This window comes from Larus michahellis, chromosome 9 (genome assembly GCF_964199755.1).
Source record: "Larus michahellis chromosome 9, bLarMic1.1, whole genome shotgun sequence".
Taxonomy (NCBI): Eukaryota; Metazoa; Chordata; class Aves; order Charadriiformes; family Laridae; genus Larus; species Larus michahellis.
The window spans coordinates 50,793,093-50,807,239 of record NC_133904.1 but is presented as its reverse complement, the minus strand read 5'-3'; the positions used below and the strand labels follow the sequence as shown (position 1 = coordinate 50,807,239).

The window sequence follows — 14,147 nt, the reverse complement described above, 5'->3', positions numbered from 1 at the left end:
TGTCCCCCGCCCCCACCGCTGGCCTCTGCCAGCCCCGGGGGTGGCACCGGGCGCCGGGGTGGGGACGGCCACGGCCGTGCCCAGGAGGATGCTCTGCACGGCTGCCATCCCGGGCAGGTGGAGGGCGGCTCAGGGCGTCAGCTGGCTCTGGCAGCACGGTCCCCCCCCGGGCACCCTCACCCCAGGGGTCCCCGTGTCAGCTCTCCGTGGCTCCAGGGGACAGAGGTTTCCCCGGGGACGTGGGGGAGCAGAGCACTTGCAGTCCCTTCTTGCCCGCTGTGAATCCCGGGCTGGCACGTGCCAGGCTGAGCTGGCACAGCCCCACCTCTGCTCCGGGAGGATCTTTGGACTTTGTGCTGATTGTGCTGTTTGCTTTTATTTAGCAGCAGGATTCGCTTTCCATGCATAGGACAACAACCTCCCCCCCCAGTATCTGCTCCGGGCCTTGGCCCTCCCGTCCAGCATCCCCCCGCCCCTGGGGCAAAGGCGCAGGAGGAGGGACCTGTCACCCGAGGCACTGTGGAAATGTCCCCTCCGCTCCCCGTCCTGCCGGGCACCCCCAGGGCAGCCATGCGCCCTACGCAGTGGGTCGCAGCCTGGGTGCTGCTGCTCCACGGTACGTCCAGGCTGGGAGGTGGGGTGGACTCTGGCCCCAGCGCGGGGGGATGGAGGGGCTTTTTGCTGCAGTCCCAACCACGGCTTTGGGTGAAGCAAGGGAGGGTTTGCCCTGAGGGAGCCAGGGCTGTGCCGCTGCTCCAGCCCTGCCGCCCTAGGGCAGGGGGCCGGGCTGCGGAGAGGGGCTAATCCTGCCGGCCTGGCCCCGGGGATGAGCTCTGGGGAGGTGACGGGCAAGGAGCAGCTCCCAGGGGCACAGAAACCGGGCGCCCAAGGCCCCACCACACTAAGGGTGCCCCGTGGACCCGAGCCTGGTGCCCTTGTCCCAAGATGAAGAACCAGGTCCCTGCCCACAGATTGCAGCGGTGACGGTGATGGAGCGCTCGGGGGGAGGCGGTGGCAGGAGCCGCGGTGGCAGGGCGGTGGCACCAGATGCAGAGCAGTGCTGGGGAGAGGCCGGGTCCCGCCGGGGCACAGCCCTGGCTGCCGGCAGGTCCTCCAGCAGCCCCAGCACCGGGATGCCCGGGGATGCTCCTGCCAGCCCCCTCCCCAGCTCCCGGGCAGGGCGGGCACTGGCTGCGCACCCCCTGGGACTGTCCCCAGGCCATGGGGGCTGGCCATGCCCGGGAGCATTTGATTCCTCGACCCGGGTGATAGTGTTGGTTTTCACCCACTATTCCTGGGGCTAGAAACGCTGATTTTTGCAAAAAGCCCCAGTCTGGGCTGGCTGGGTGTTTGGGACTGGGGATGAGGGTCACAGCTGCCCCAGCGCTGGCCCTGGGATGGAGCAAGGGGCCAGCGGGACCCCGGGCTGCAGCCTGAACTGTGGGGTGTCCCCGTGTCCCCAGGCTGTGCCGCAGGCCAGCTGCCACAGGCTGCCTCCGCCAGGACCGATGTCCGGGACTGCTCCACGGACCCGCCGGTGAGCCCCGCCATGCCCAACCCTCCCTGTCCCTGGGACCCCTAGTGTGGGGGTCACCCCCCCAGCCCCACCGCGGCAGCCGGTGCTCCCCCCAGCACGTGTCCCCTTCTGCCACCAGTACCTGCCCCCTACGGCCACCAACACAACAGCGAGGCTTGCCGCTCTGCGGGACACCATGCGAGCCCACGGCGTCCATGCCTACATCGTGCCCTCCACGGATGCCCACATGGTAAGGCAGCAGCCTGCCCATGCCCCCGGGGACCGGCTCCCCGGCTGGTGCCCGCGGCCGCCCCTCACGGCTCCGTCCCCGGCTCCAGAGCGAGTACATCGCCGAGCGGGATGCCCGGCTGGGCTGGCTGACCGGCTTCACCGGCTCTGCAGGTGAGAGCATCCTCCTTGCCCTGGGGTCCCTGCGCGGGGGGCAGCACCCAGCTGCCTGCTGGTCCTCATCCTTGGGGCTCCTCGGGCAGGGCACGGTCCCGCTCCAGCAGCAGGTCGGGCTGGGGATCCCTGGGGGTCCCCGCCAGCTGCTGGGAGAGGGGGCAGAGGTGACGCCTGAGCCCCCACTCCTGTCCCAGGCACCGGCGTGGTGACGCAGGACAAGGCTGCCCTGTGGACCGACAGCCGCTACTGGACCCAGGCAGAGCGGCAGCTGGACTGCAACTGGGAGCTGCAGAGGACAAGTCAGTGTGGTGCAGGATGGGGGGGCCGCTGTGTCCCACCACCGCCAGGACCCCCCTGGCCCCACCACGGCCTCACCTGGGCTCGGCGTGGGCCGGGACGTGGTTTGTCCTCGTGGTGCCACCCAGGTCTCTCCTGCAGCCTGGATCGAGTCCATCGGGCTGTGGATCCTGGAGGCGGTTCCCGTGGGGGGGAACATCAGCTTGGACCCCTTCCTCTTCTCCATCGGTAGGGCTGGCCACCATATGGGGTGACCCTGCCCGATGCCAGGGCAGCTCCTGGGTGTGGATTTACCAGGTCCCCCCAACCGCGGGCTGTCTCCCCCCCTCAGACACCTGGAACAGCTACAGCCAGGCTCTGCACGGCTCTGGCAGGACCCTGGTCCCCATCGAGACCAACCTTGTGGATCAAGTGTGGGGTGACGAGAGACCCTCTTCACCCTCCAGCACGATCTACAGCCTCCCGGAGGCATTCACGGGTACGACGGCTGTCCTCCCCGAGGCTGCTGGGCGGATGCTCGCCCATGGCAGCCCCCAGCCCGGGGGGCCGTGGTGGTCCCTGAGCTGTGCCGGCCGCTCGGTTCCCTCCCAGGGAGCAGCTGGCAGGAGAAGGTGGCTGGGATCCGGCAGCAGATGGAGCAGCACGTCCGACGCCCCACAGCCGTGCTGCTGTCAGGGCTGGAGGAGACGGCCTGTGAGTAGCCACGGTGCCGTGGTGGGTGCCGTGGTGGGTGCCGTGGGCTCCGAGCCCTGGGGGTGGAGGGCAGCCGGCGGGCACAGGCTCGGAGGTCTCGTTCCCGGCAGGGCTCTTCAACCTCCGCGGAGACGACATCCCCTACAACCCCGTCTTCTACTCCTACGCCCTGCTGACCAACACCAACATAAGGTGGGCCTGCGGCACAGACGGGGGTCAGCACCCACCCTCCTTCCTTTCCGGGGCCAGCACCCATGGGACCCTCCCCTGCCCCAGCCGCCCCCTTCCCCAGACCCCACCACGTCCGGCAGCGCCCAGCCCCGTTGCGTGTCCCCTCCAAGCCCCCCAACTTTCTGAAGCCCAGCCCCCTCCCACCCAGCCCACCCTGGGGTGCAGCACCCTCCCTCCCAGCACAGCCTGAAGCCGACCCCCGTCCCCAGCCCAGCACCCCCTCCGGGACCCCCGGCCAACCCTTCCTCCCCGCTGGCTCCGGGGGGGACCCAAGGCAGCAGGCCAGCCCCAGGCGGTGCCCACCCCATCCCGCGTCCTTCCCCAGCCTCTTCGTGGACAAGAGGCGGCTGTCGGCGGCGGCGCAGGAGTCCCTGCGGGCAGACTGCCCGGGGCCGCTGTGCGTGGAGCTGCAGGAGTATGGGCAGGCGCGCGCCCACCTCCACCGCTACGCCCAGGGCAATGTCACCATCTGGCTGGGCACCGAGTACACCACCTACGGCCTCTACGGCGTCATCCCCCAGGTGGGACACTGACACGTGCCGGCGTTGGCACCAGTGCCATTGAGCCTGGCCATGGGCGACGTGGGTCCTGCCAGGCTCGGGGACAGCCCCATGCCACTGAGCCACGGGGGCGCAAGATGCCCCGCGGCCATCCCTGGGGCACGAGGGGGCTGGTGGCCGTGCCACCCCCAGCCTGCCCTTGCAGGAGAAGCTGCTGGAGGACAGCTACTCCCCCGTCATGATGGCCAAGGCTGTGAAAAACGCCAAGGAGCAGGAGCTGCTGCGAGCCGCTCACGTAAGGGCTGTCCCCGTCCCCACGGCCCCGAGCAGGAGTGGGGGTTGCCGGGGGAAGCGGGTGCTGATGCCTCCCGCTGGGCCACCCCCAGCTCCGGGACGCCGTGGCTGTCATCCAGTACCTGCTGTGGCTGGAGAAGATGGTCCCGCAGGGGCAGGTGGACGAGTTTTCAGGGGCACAGCACATCGACATGCTCCGCCGGTCAGTGCTGCCGCCCCCGAGCCCGCCGCCCGGTGCAGGGCAGCCAGGGACCCCCAGCATCTCCCTCCCTGCTGCCTTCCAGGGCCCAGGAGCACAGCCGCGGGCCCAGCTTCCAGTCCATCTCCGCCAGCGGGCTCAACGCGGCGCTGGCCCACTACAGGTACGGCTCAGCCCCGGCCAGGGCTGGGGGGGCCAGGGCCAGCAGCAGCGGTGGGGAGCGGGCTCTGACCCCCCTTTTCCCCTCGCAGCCCCTCCAACGGGAGCAGTCGGAACCTGTCTGTGGATGAGATGTATCTCTCGGACACCGGAGGGCAATATCTGTGCGTAGCCCTTAGTGCGGACCCCCTCAGCACTGCACAGCCCCCCCACCCCCTCCCCACGCCCCCAGCGCAGGGTGGTGGCAGCGCTGGGGCTGCATCCCCCTCCCCCCGTTCACGTCCCCCCTTTGCAGGGACGGGACGACAGACATCACGCGGACGGTGCACTGGGGTGTGCCCACCCCACTGCAGAAGGTACCAGCCCCACCCCCCCCCCCGCCAGCCAGCACCCTCTGCGGCACTCAGCACCGGGGCTGGATGTGCCAGGGGGACCCTCCGGGTACCACCGCGCTCAGCCCCCCTGCCGTGCCCCTCGTAGGAAGCCTACACCCGTGTGCTGATGGGCAACATCGACCTGTCCCGCCTCGTCTTCCCGCCCAACACGGCAGGTGGGTGCTGAGCCAGGCGCCGGGCAGCCCGGCCATGTCCAGCCCCCCCGAGCATGGGGGGGAGGAGGGCAGGGGGGCCCTCACCGGCCCACTGGCTCCCATCCCACCCCATCGTTCCCCAGGGAGAACAGTGGAGTCCTTCGCCCGCCGGGCGCTCTGGGACATTGGACTCAACTACGGCCACGGGACCGGCCACGGCATCGGCAACTTCCTCTCGGTCCACGAATGTAGGTGCTGCGGCACCGGCACCAGCACAGGGGACACGGGCTGAGCTGCGGGGGACAGGGACGAGGACAGGGGCTCATCTGGGGCTTCTCATAGCCCAGCTGAGCCTCTTGCTGAGGGCAGGTGTCCCCCACCTGCAGGGTGCTGCGGTCCTTGCCATGGTCCCACGGTCCTTGACAGGGTGGTCCCATGGTCCTTGTTGGGATGATCCAATGGTCCTTGCCAGGGTAGCCCCATGGTCCTTGCTAAGGTGGCTCCATGGTCCTTGCTGTGGTGGCTCACAGTCCTTGCTGGGGTGGCCCCATGGTGCTTGCTGGGGTGGCCACGTGGTTCTTGCCAGTGAAACACCTTGGTCCTTGCCAGGGTGTCCCCGCAGCACGCGCTGTCCCCAGGAGCTGTGACCCCCCCCATGTCTCCTGCAGGGCCCGTGGGCTTCCAGTCCAACAACGTGCCACTGGCGGCCGGCATGTTCACCTCCATCGGTACGTGTGCCCATCGCTCCGGCCAGCGCCTCGGGCTCTCGGGGGTGTCCCCGAGGTGCAGAGCCCGGCCAGGGATGGAGGTGTTCAGCGCTCGGCCCTGCTCAGGGCCCCCTGGGGTGGGATGGGATGGGATAGGGGAGTTGCTGGGGGTCAGAACTCACTGGGTGCCTTCCCGGCCCCCAGAGCCTGGGTACTACCGTGATGGCGAGTTCGGGATCCGCATTGAGGACGTTGCCCTCGTGGTGGAGGCGCAGACCAAGGTAGGGCAATGGGGCTGCGGTGGCGGGGGTGGCACAGCGCCAGGTGGGGTGTGTCGGGCCAGGGGTGGGGACACCCAACGCCACCTCTCTGCGTCAGCACCAGAGCAAGGAGAAGCCCTTCCTGACCTTCGAGGTGGTGTCCCTGGTGCCCTACGACCGCAACCTCATCGACCTCAGCCTCCTGTCACCGGAGCAGGTACGGGGTGCTCGGGGCAGGGGGGCAGAGCAGGGATGTGGGATCGGCCTGGGGGATGCACATGGGGTTGGGAGTGCACTTAGTGGGAAACCAGGACCATGGCTTGAGGTTGGGGCAGGTAAACCCTGAGGGGGGGTGGGATTCTGCCCCTCTGCTCCGCTCTGGGAGACCCCCCTGCAGCGCTGCCTCCAGCCCTGGGGCACCAACAGCAGAAGGACACGGAGCTGTTGGAGCGGGGCCAGAGGAGGCCCCGGAGCTGCTGGGAGGGCTGGAGCCCCTCTGCTGTGGGGACAGGCTGAGAGAGCTGGGGGGGTTCAGCCTGGAGAAGAGAAGGCTCCGCGGAGACCTTCCAGCCCCTGCCAGTCCCTAAAGGGGCTCCAGGAAAGCTGGGGAGGGACTCTGGAGCAGGGAGGGGAGCCATGGGACGAGCGGGAAGGGTTTTCCACTGGAAGAGGGGAAGAAATTGTTTGCTGTGAGGGCGGTGAGCCCCTGGCCCAGGCTGCCCAGAGAAGCTGTGGCTGCCCCATCCCTGGAGGGGTTCAAGGCCAGGTTGGACGGGGCTTGGAGCAACCTGGGCTGGTGGGAGGTGTCCCTGCCCAGGGCAGGGGGTGCCACTGGGTGGCCTTTAAGGTCCCTTCCAGCCCAAACTATTTTATGATTCTATTCTATGATTCTACAAGCCTGAAGGGGGCCGGGGCAGGGAGAGATGTGTGGATGGAGAGGGGCAACAGGGTGTGCGGGTGGGGCCAGTGACCGGGCTGTGGGCTAGCTGGATGGGGAGGGCCAATGGGGGAAAGGGGAATGCGGGCAGTGAGGGGGGTGCAGGTGGCCGGGGCAGCCCCCTGCAGCCCCCTGCAGCCCCCCGCGGTGCCCGGCTGCAGATCCGGTACCTGAACACCTACTACGAGACCATCCGGGCGCGCGTGGGGCCGGAGCTGCAGCGGCAGCGGCTGGAGGAGGAGTACCGCTGGCTGCAGAGGAACACCGAGCCCTTCCCGCTGGGCAGTGCCGCCACCGCCACCGCCGCCACGGCCACCCTGGGCACGCTGGCCCTCGCCTCCCTCCTCTCGGCTCTGCTCGCCGGGCTGCAGGCCTGACCCCGCGCCGGCCCCGCGCCAGCCCCCTCCCAGCTGCCGCCGTTTCTTCTCCCCGACACTCACTTCCTTTTTTTTTTGTTTTCTATTTGCTCGTTTGCGATTAAACATGAGCAATGCCGGCGGGTGCCTGCACGCTGCTGTGCCCTGCCCCGGCGGCCCGGTGTGCTGCCAGCTGCCATCCTCGATGGATGGTGTGGGGCTGGGGTCCGGCCCCACACACGTCACCCTCCCCATGCCGTCTGCCCTGCCCAGCACCGGCAGCGAAGAGGCAGATTCAGGGCAGATTTTAATTCTTGGGATGAGAGATGGAGGAACTGGAGCAAGAGGGTGGAGGGCAGCCAGCCCAACCGGGGGCCATCCCCGCTGCCCTGCGGGTGCCAACACGCACGTCCCACCTGGGCTTGACATCCAGCCAGGAGGACCTGCGGATGCAGGGGACAGAGGGGACCCAGACCAAGCATCACACGGAGGGGTTGGCCATCATGTGCAGCATGAGAAGAGCCTGGAGAAGAGAAGGCTCCGCGGAGACCTTCCAGCCCCTGCCAGTCCCTAAAGGGGCTCCAGGAAAGCTGGGGAGGGACTCTGGAGCAGGGAGGGGAGCCATGGGACGAGGGGGAAGGGGGTTACACTGAAAGAGGGGAGATTTAGGTGAGATCTGGGTCAGAAACTCTTGGCTGTGAGGGCGGTGAGCCCCTGGCCCAGGCTGCCCAGAGAAGCTGTGGCTGCCCCATCCCTGGAGGGGTTCAAGGCCAGGTTGGACGGGGCTTGGAGCAACCTGGGCTGGTGGGAGGTGTCCCTGCCCAGGGCAGGGGGTGCCACTGGGTGGCCTTTAAGGTCCCTTCAACCCAAACCATTCTGTGATTCTATGGTTGGGCACAGGGAGTGAGCATGGTGGAGGGCTTGGGGACCTTCCCCCTTTGCAGAAGGGGGACGCGGTGCCCACCAGCAGCACTGCCGAGAGGCGGCAGCATGGCTGCGGGGTGGCAGGGTGCACACAGGCATCCCCCCCAGGGGCCCCGGGCAGGGCAGCAGCTTCGTGGAGGGTTTCCTTCCTCCTGCCCCAGCCCGCGCACCCGCCGGCCGCCCCGCGCCGCGCCGCTGCAAGCGCCTCTCATGTGACCGCCGGCTTCCTGTGCGCTTCCCAGCCTCGGTGCCGGTGCTTCGGTACGTGCCGTGCCAGGCGCCGCCTGAACGCTGCACCCTTGCCGCCGGGCCCCAGCACCATGCTGCGCCGCAAGCCCTCCAACGCCGGGGAGAAAGAGCCAGGACACAGGAAGGTGAGCGCCGGTGGCACTGGGCTGCCCTCGGCACCGGCTGGTGTCCCCTTGTGCCCATCACCAGCCGAGCCCGGGCTGCCCATGGGATGCTGAGCAGGGAGCCCTGGTGCTGGGGGGCTGGGGCAGCCGTGGGGCTGATCCCTGTGGGGCCCGGGGGCAGCACCGCCAGCAGTCAGTCCCTGCCACCTCTGGCCACTGTGGCTTCGCCAGTGCGTGGTCTTGTCCTTGTCCCGTGCCCTGCTCCCACCCCGGCTCGCAGACAGGTGGGATGGGTGTCCAGGATGCACAGACCCCCGGGGTCAGCGTGGGTGCAAGCTGGGGTGCCCGTGGGACCCGTGGGGCTCTGCCGGGGGGACAGCGGCTCCCTCTCCCCATGGCTCCCCGCAGCGTGGGCGGCCGCCTGCCGTTTCCTGCCAGGGGGGACGGCCACGGTGCTGGCACACGGCTCCCAGCCCGGCCCGCGCAGCAAGGTGTCTGCGGTCGAGGCAGTGCGAGGCTGCAGCTCCGTCATGTGCATTGGCCGCTTCCTCCGGCAGCACCGCACTGAGCGTCGGAAGCCACCGGCAGCACCGGTTACCAGCACGGCGGCCTCTCAAGCCCCCGGCACAGCAGGGCCAGGGTGGGCTGGCTTTGGCAACAGTGCTCGGTGCCGTGGTCCTGCCCACGACCGGCAGAGATCCCGGCAGAGCCACACGCCATGGCGGCTCCTCCATGCTGGGAAGCTCCTGGGGAAATCTGGGTGAAGCGTCCCCTGCCTGTGCCGGGGGTGGCCCAGTGAGCCCGGCAGGCCCCGGCGGGCATCCCCTGCCCTTGCCCAGCCACCGCCGCTGCTCTCACTTCCCTCTCGCTGCCATGCTACCCGGGGGGGGGCCTGGCGGCCCCAGCTCCATGGCTCCCCACTGCCAGGCTTTCCAGAGCTGCTCTTGCCCCCTGGCTCCTCCAGCCCTGGGGCAGTGGCTGTGGAGGCCTTTCCTGGCTGCGGGGGGACACAGGGCACAAAGTTCTTTCATCTGAAGGGTGCGGGGAGGGACCCGAGGGGTTCTGGGGCTGGAGTCAGGCAAACCAACAGCATCTCCGCATGGATGCACCAGCGGAGCTGGTCCTGCTACGTAAACCACAGCGGGGATGGAGGCGGGTCTCCCTCATCCGAGCCAGACCTCTATAAGAAAATGGCAAAAATAAGTAATACAGGGGCTCAGTCGAGTTGATAAAGTGGATGAGGGAAGGCGCGGAGCCGTGCCTGAGCAGGGCCGGGCTGTGCAGGGGCTGAGCAGGGCCTCAGCTGCCTCCGGCACAGGCAGGAGCTCAGGGCGGGCAGAGCAACTTGAGAAAGGAAATTGCTGCCTTTGCGGTCGAGGCAAGACCGAGTGCCGCGGCGTGTGCTCCGAGCGCGCCGGCAGACGGGAGCGGAGCTCGCCCAGCATTCGCATGCAAGCTGGCTCCTACGGCAGCGCCGGCGCTGGGCATCCGGGGATGAGGGAGACCCGGAACCAGGTGGCCACCCAGCTGGGTGGCCCGGCTGGCTGGCACTGGGCTGGCACTGGGAACCGCTTCCCATGTGGGACAGGCACCCGAGGACATGGAGAGGAGGGAAGAAGAGCCAGGGAGGCAGGCAGGGGGCACAGGGCATACTGGAAGAGGCACTGATGGAGGACTGAGACCCAAAACCGCTTCGGTGGCCTTGGCAGAAAGCCGGGACTGGCAGGGGAGGTGCTCTCCGGGCTGTGGGACGGTGCTCGCAGGCAGAAAACCTTGGCAGCTTTCAGGCCTGGAGCTGAGCACGAGGGCAGCGGCACGGGCACGGCAGCACTCCTGCTCTCAGCAGCTGAAAACAGCCGTTAGCTGCCAGACGCTCGCAGGGAAGGGAGGGACCGACCCACGGTACGGCCACCGCAGGAGCAGGACTGAGCTCGAGGCGGGTCCCACTCTGCTCGCGTTCCCAAAATGCCTGGCCTGGGGGCTGGGCAGTGCAACAAGCCCCCATTTGGTTGCCGAGCGGGGCGGCTGCGTTGCAGAGCCCCCCTGTTTTCCCAGCACGCACCCAGCCCCTGTGCCACGGCCGTGGCGCGGTCCCGGGCTGCCCCCGGCTCGGCGGTGCCAGGCTCAGCGCCGGAGCGCCCGCAGCGGGTGCTGGCGCAGGGGCTGTCAGCGCTGCTCAGCCCGCAGCAGCACCATGCCGCGCAGCCCCTGCCCCAGCAACGCTGTGCCAAGAGGCCACGTACACACCGAGAGCGATGCCGGGTCTCTGCACCCCAGGTCCCCGGGGGCTCACAACACACAGCAGCTCTTGCGGGGGGCAGGAAGGGCCAGGCTGTGCCAGCCAAAAAACTCCTGCGGCAGCAGCATCACCCTGGGGCGGCTCTGGCTTGCTCAGGGGCCCGGCTGCCGGAGGGGAGGGTGGGAGCTGGCACAGGGGGGCGTGGGAAGAAGCCCTCACAGCTTTCCCTCTCCCCCAGCTCTCCCTCCAGCGCTCCAGCAGCTTCAAGGACTTTGCCAAGTCCAAAGTCAGCTCCCCCGCGCCGAGCGAGAAGGAGTTCAACCTGGAGGAGAACGTGAGTGTCTGGCCTCCCCGCAGGGCGGCAGCACCCCCTGCCACCTCCTGCTCCCCCAGGGCACAGCCCTTTCCTGAGCCCGTTTCCCCAAAATCCTGGTCCTCCTGGTGGCCCACATGCCGTGGAGCAGCCCCAGCACCGCCTTTGGGGTGTCGCTCCCCAGGGAGTCTTGCAGCCCCGTGCGACCCAGCTGAGGTTTTCCCGGGGCGGGGGCCCTGCCTTCACTCTCCATCCCTCTGCCAGATCCCCGAGGATGAGTCCAGCAGCGCCGGCCCCGACGATGCCGCACGGAGCAGCGGGATGAAGCTGGGCAAGAAGTGGCGGGCCGTCATCTCCCGCACCATGAACCGCAAGATGGGCAGGATGGCCGTGAAAGCCCTGGCCGAAGGGAAGGTGAGCGGGGCGCCCGGGCAGGCGGGGGGCAGCTCCCCCTCCCTCAGCCTGACCCTGGTCCCCCAGCAGGGAGACGTGGAGGAGGAGGGCCCCCTGTGCCCCCCGTCCCCAGCCAGCAGCACGGAGGAGCCGAGCCACGAAAAGGTGCCCCTGTCCTACGTGGAGATGGAGGAAGACGGGCACCCATCCCTCAGCCGCCAGCTGTCCAGCGGTGAGCCTGGCCCCGGCAGGACGCCAGCCCCTCGCCCCACCGCCGGGCACGTCCTGACCTCCCTCCCCTCCGCAGGCAGCGAGGTTTCCAGCCCCAGCCCCGGGGGCAGCCAGCGGGAGAGCCTGCGGCTGGAGGAGAGCGGCCCAGCCTACACCGGCCCCTTCTGCGGCCGGGCCCGCGTCCACACCGACTTCACACCCAGCCCCTACGACAAGGACTCGCTGAAGCTGCGGGTGAGCCACGGTGGGGCCGGCCCGGGCTGGGGAGAGAGGGGGCGAGGGGCAGGACCAGGGTGCAGGCACTGGGGAGGGAGGCAGGGTGGCTGGGGACCCCTCTGAGGGGGGGGTTCCCCAGCCGTTCCCAAGCCTGCACCCACCTCCACCCCCATCTCCCTCGGCCCAGAAAGGGGACATCATCGGCATCATCGAGAAGCCGCCCGTGGGCACCTGGACCGGGCTGCTCAACAACAGGGTGGGCTCCTTCAAGTTCATCTACGTGGATGTCATCCCCGAGGAGACGGCCCCCGCCCGCAAGAGCCGCGGCCCCAGCAAGAGCAAGCGGCCCAAGCCCAAGACCCTCCACGAGCTGCTGGAGCGCATCAACCTGCAGGTAAGGGACGGTGGCCCGTGGGGGGACAGTGGCACCGCGCACGAGTCCAGGTGCCAGCAGCAGGACCACCCTCCCCTCTGCCCCCCAGCAGCCCTTCACGATCCCCCATCCCCATGGGTCCCTCCACCTCGTGCCCAAGCACCACTGTGCGGGCAGGGGACACACACGGGGCTTTTCTGGATGATTCTCGGGCAAGTGCTGGCCACGGACTTGCGCCAAGGTGAGAGCCACGTGGCCAGTGCCAAGGGGCAGGTGAGGGGAGCTGGGGGAGCTGTGCCGTGCTCCGCTCACCCCTCCGCCCCCCGGCCGCAGGAGCACACCTCCACCCTGCTGCTCAACGGCTACCAGACCCTGGAGGACTTCAAGGAGCTGCGGGAGACCCACCTCAACGAGCTGAACATCACGGACCCCCAGCACCGCGCCAAGCTGCTCACGGCCGCCGAGCTCCTCCTGGATTACGACAGTAAGAGGCGGGGGGAGGTCGGGGACACCGCACGCCGCCCACAGCCCCCGCACCGGGCAGCCCCAGCCTCGCTGCCCGCTAACGCCACATCCCGTCTCTCCCAGCAGCGAGCGAGCCGGAGGAAGGCGACAGCTCCGACGCCCAGCCTTCGCCCTTGGAGCCCAAGGTGGACATTCCCCGGGACTCGGGCTGCTTCGAGGGATCGGAGACCTTAGACAGCAGCCGGGACGAGGCCGAGCTGGGGGGTCCCGAGGGGCAGCTGCAGGCGCTCTCCCTGGCAGAGTCCTCCTGAGCCTGCCCTGCCTGCTGGCACTGCTGCGCCGACGGGCACAGCCCACAGCTGCTTCCACCCCAGCGGGTCAGGGCTGGAGGGGACAGTTGCTCGGGGGGGAAGCAGGTGAGCCCCGGCAGCGGGACCCCACAGGCGCTGTGGGCAGCTCGGCCATTGGTCCCCCGAGGCTGCCCCGTTTGCTGCCCCCAGGACAATTTGTACTGCGCTGCCTCGCTCCGCTGCCCCGACACGGGTGCCCCAGGCACCCTGGGGACCACGTTCCCCGCCGAGGGCCTGGATTACCTCCCCGGGGTTTGCCCCACTTTATCCACAGCTTTAGGAGCTCCTCCCAGAGCCCTTGTCTGCTGGGCTGAGCGCACAGGAGCCTGGAAGGACAGGGAGGTCTGCGGCAGGCAGGGATGGAGCAAACCCGGCGCTGAGCAGCTGGGTGGGAGAGCCCAGAGGTGCCACCGAGCCCAGCTCCTCGCCATGAGAGGACACCCATGCTGCCTTCCTCCAGCATCTTCCCCGCAGAGCCAGGGCGAGCGCAGAAAGGTTTGCTGGACAGTTTGGATTGCCAGGGAGAGGTTTGGCCAAGCTGAGAGCAGCCCAGCAAGGGCACGACGAGCCCCCTCCCTCAGCTCAAGGTGGCCCCCAAAGGGCACCAAGCCTGGTCCAGGGGGGTACAAGAGGGAAGTGGAGCAATCACCCTGCTGCCCCACAAGCAGATGGGCTCAGCAGGGTGAGGCTGTCACCCAGCACCACAGCCCCTTCCAGACTGCCAGATCCCCCCCAAAGCACCCCAGGCATCCCCCAGGAAGGGGCAGGGGAGCTGCAGCCGAGCCAGGGCCCCACAGAGCCCCCCTGCATGGGCAGGGGCAGGCAGGGGAAGGGATCCCCACAGGAGCACGGGGCAGCCTGTAACATCAACCAGCTGCTGCTCCCGGGCTGGGGGCACCTACCCCAGCCCCCTTCGGCCAGCTCTGCCTGCTGCACGCCACCAGCTCCTGCACTGCGGCATCGGCCTTTGGGCACCCAGGCTCTTCCTTTGCGCTCCATCCCAATAAAGGTGTGCAAGTCCGTTCCGCTCCAGCCTGCAGCCTGCTTCCTATGCGCCAGGAGGGAGCTGGGGAAGGGAGCAGTGGCTGCAGGTAACAGAAAGCTTCCCAGGGCCCTCCCCAGCTGCAGCCAGTGGGATTTGTCACCGTTAGGTCTGGGCTGCAGCATCTCTGCACCGAGACCCCCGCTTTCACCCGCAGGACGCAAA

General features: G+C 68.8%; 2 protein-coding genes across 6 annotated transcripts; both read left to right on the top strand.

Moving 5' to 3' along the window:
* The first annotated feature begins 497 nt into the window (after window positions 1-497).
* Window positions 498-7,224, top strand: XPNPEP2 (X-prolyl aminopeptidase 2). Of its 2 annotated transcripts, XM_074600347.1 has the most exons (21): window positions 498-616; window positions 1,464-1,537; window positions 1,656-1,766; window positions 1,855-1,918; window positions 2,116-2,220; window positions 2,360-2,446; window positions 2,550-2,696; window positions 2,810-2,911; window positions 3,022-3,103; window positions 3,468-3,663; window positions 3,848-3,937; window positions 4,029-4,138; window positions 4,221-4,298; window positions 4,387-4,458; window positions 4,590-4,650; window positions 4,775-4,844; window positions 4,967-5,071; window positions 5,492-5,551; window positions 5,735-5,811; window positions 5,909-6,007; window positions 6,889-7,224. In XM_074600347.1, exons 1-21 carry the CDS (start codon window positions 526-528, stop codon window positions 7,102-7,104), a joined length of 2,097 nt encoding a protein of 698 aa, XP_074456448.1. In that variant the 5' UTR covers window positions 498-525; the 3' UTR covers window positions 7,105-7,224. The 2 variants fall into 2 exon arrangements, 1 of the variants encoding a protein (XP_074456448.1); XR_012588977.1 differs by lacking the exons at window positions 5,909-6,007; window positions 6,889-7,224 and having other exon boundaries at window positions 5,433-5,551; window positions 5,735-5,751.
* Window positions 7,225-8,115: 891 nt separating this feature from the next.
* On the top strand, window positions 8,116-13,971 carry SASH3 (SAM and SH3 domain containing 3). 4 transcript variants are annotated; one of them, XR_012589029.1, is made up of 9 exons: window positions 8,226-8,381; window positions 10,838-10,933; window positions 11,177-11,326; window positions 11,393-11,537; window positions 11,613-11,770; window positions 11,940-12,146; window positions 12,459-12,609; window positions 12,714-13,006; window positions 13,215-13,274. XR_012589029.1 is itself a non-coding variant. In XM_074600830.1 (8 exons), exons 1-8 carry the CDS (start codon window positions 8,328-8,330, stop codon window positions 12,899-12,901), a joined length of 1,149 nt encoding a protein of 382 aa, XP_074456931.1. In that variant the 5' UTR covers window positions 8,116-8,327; the 3' UTR covers window positions 12,902-13,971. The 4 variants fall into 4 exon arrangements, 3 of the variants coding, with proteins under 3 accessions (XP_074456931.1, XP_074456930.1, XP_074456929.1); XM_074600830.1 differs by having other exon boundaries at window positions 8,116-8,381; window positions 12,714-13,971; XM_074600829.1 differs by having other exon boundaries at window positions 11,396-11,537; window positions 12,714-13,971.
* Window positions 13,972-14,147: the final 176 nt, after the last annotated feature.

What these genes read in the sequence shown, in the direction of transcription:
- XPNPEP2 (XM_074600347.1), top strand. Translation starts at nt 526, where the DNA reads ATGTCCCCTCCGCTCCCCGTCCTGCCGGGCACCCCCAGGGCAGCCATG. An exon ending in CCTCCCGGAGGCATTCACGG is followed by an intron (nt 2,697 to 2,809) that starts GTACGACGGCTG and finishes GTTCCCTCCCAG; the next exon opens with GGAGCAGCTGGCAGGAGAAG. An exon ending in TCTACGGCGTCATCCCCCAG is followed by an intron (nt 3,664 to 3,847) that starts GTGGGACACTGA and finishes CTGCCCTTGCAG; the next exon opens with GAGAAGCTGCTGGAGGACAG.
- SASH3 (XM_074600830.1), top strand. Translation starts at nt 8,328, where the DNA reads ATGCTGCGCCGCAAGCCCTCCAACGCCGGGGAGAAAGAGCCAGGACAC. An exon ending in AGGACTCGCTGAAGCTGCGG is followed by an intron (nt 11,771 to 11,939) that starts GTGAGCCACGGT and finishes CCCTCGGCCCAG; the next exon opens with AAAGGGGACATCATCGGCAT. An exon ending in TGGAGCGCATCAACCTGCAG is followed by an intron (nt 12,147 to 12,458) that starts GTAAGGGACGGT and finishes CCCCGGCCGCAG; the next exon opens with GAGCACACCTCCACCCTGCT.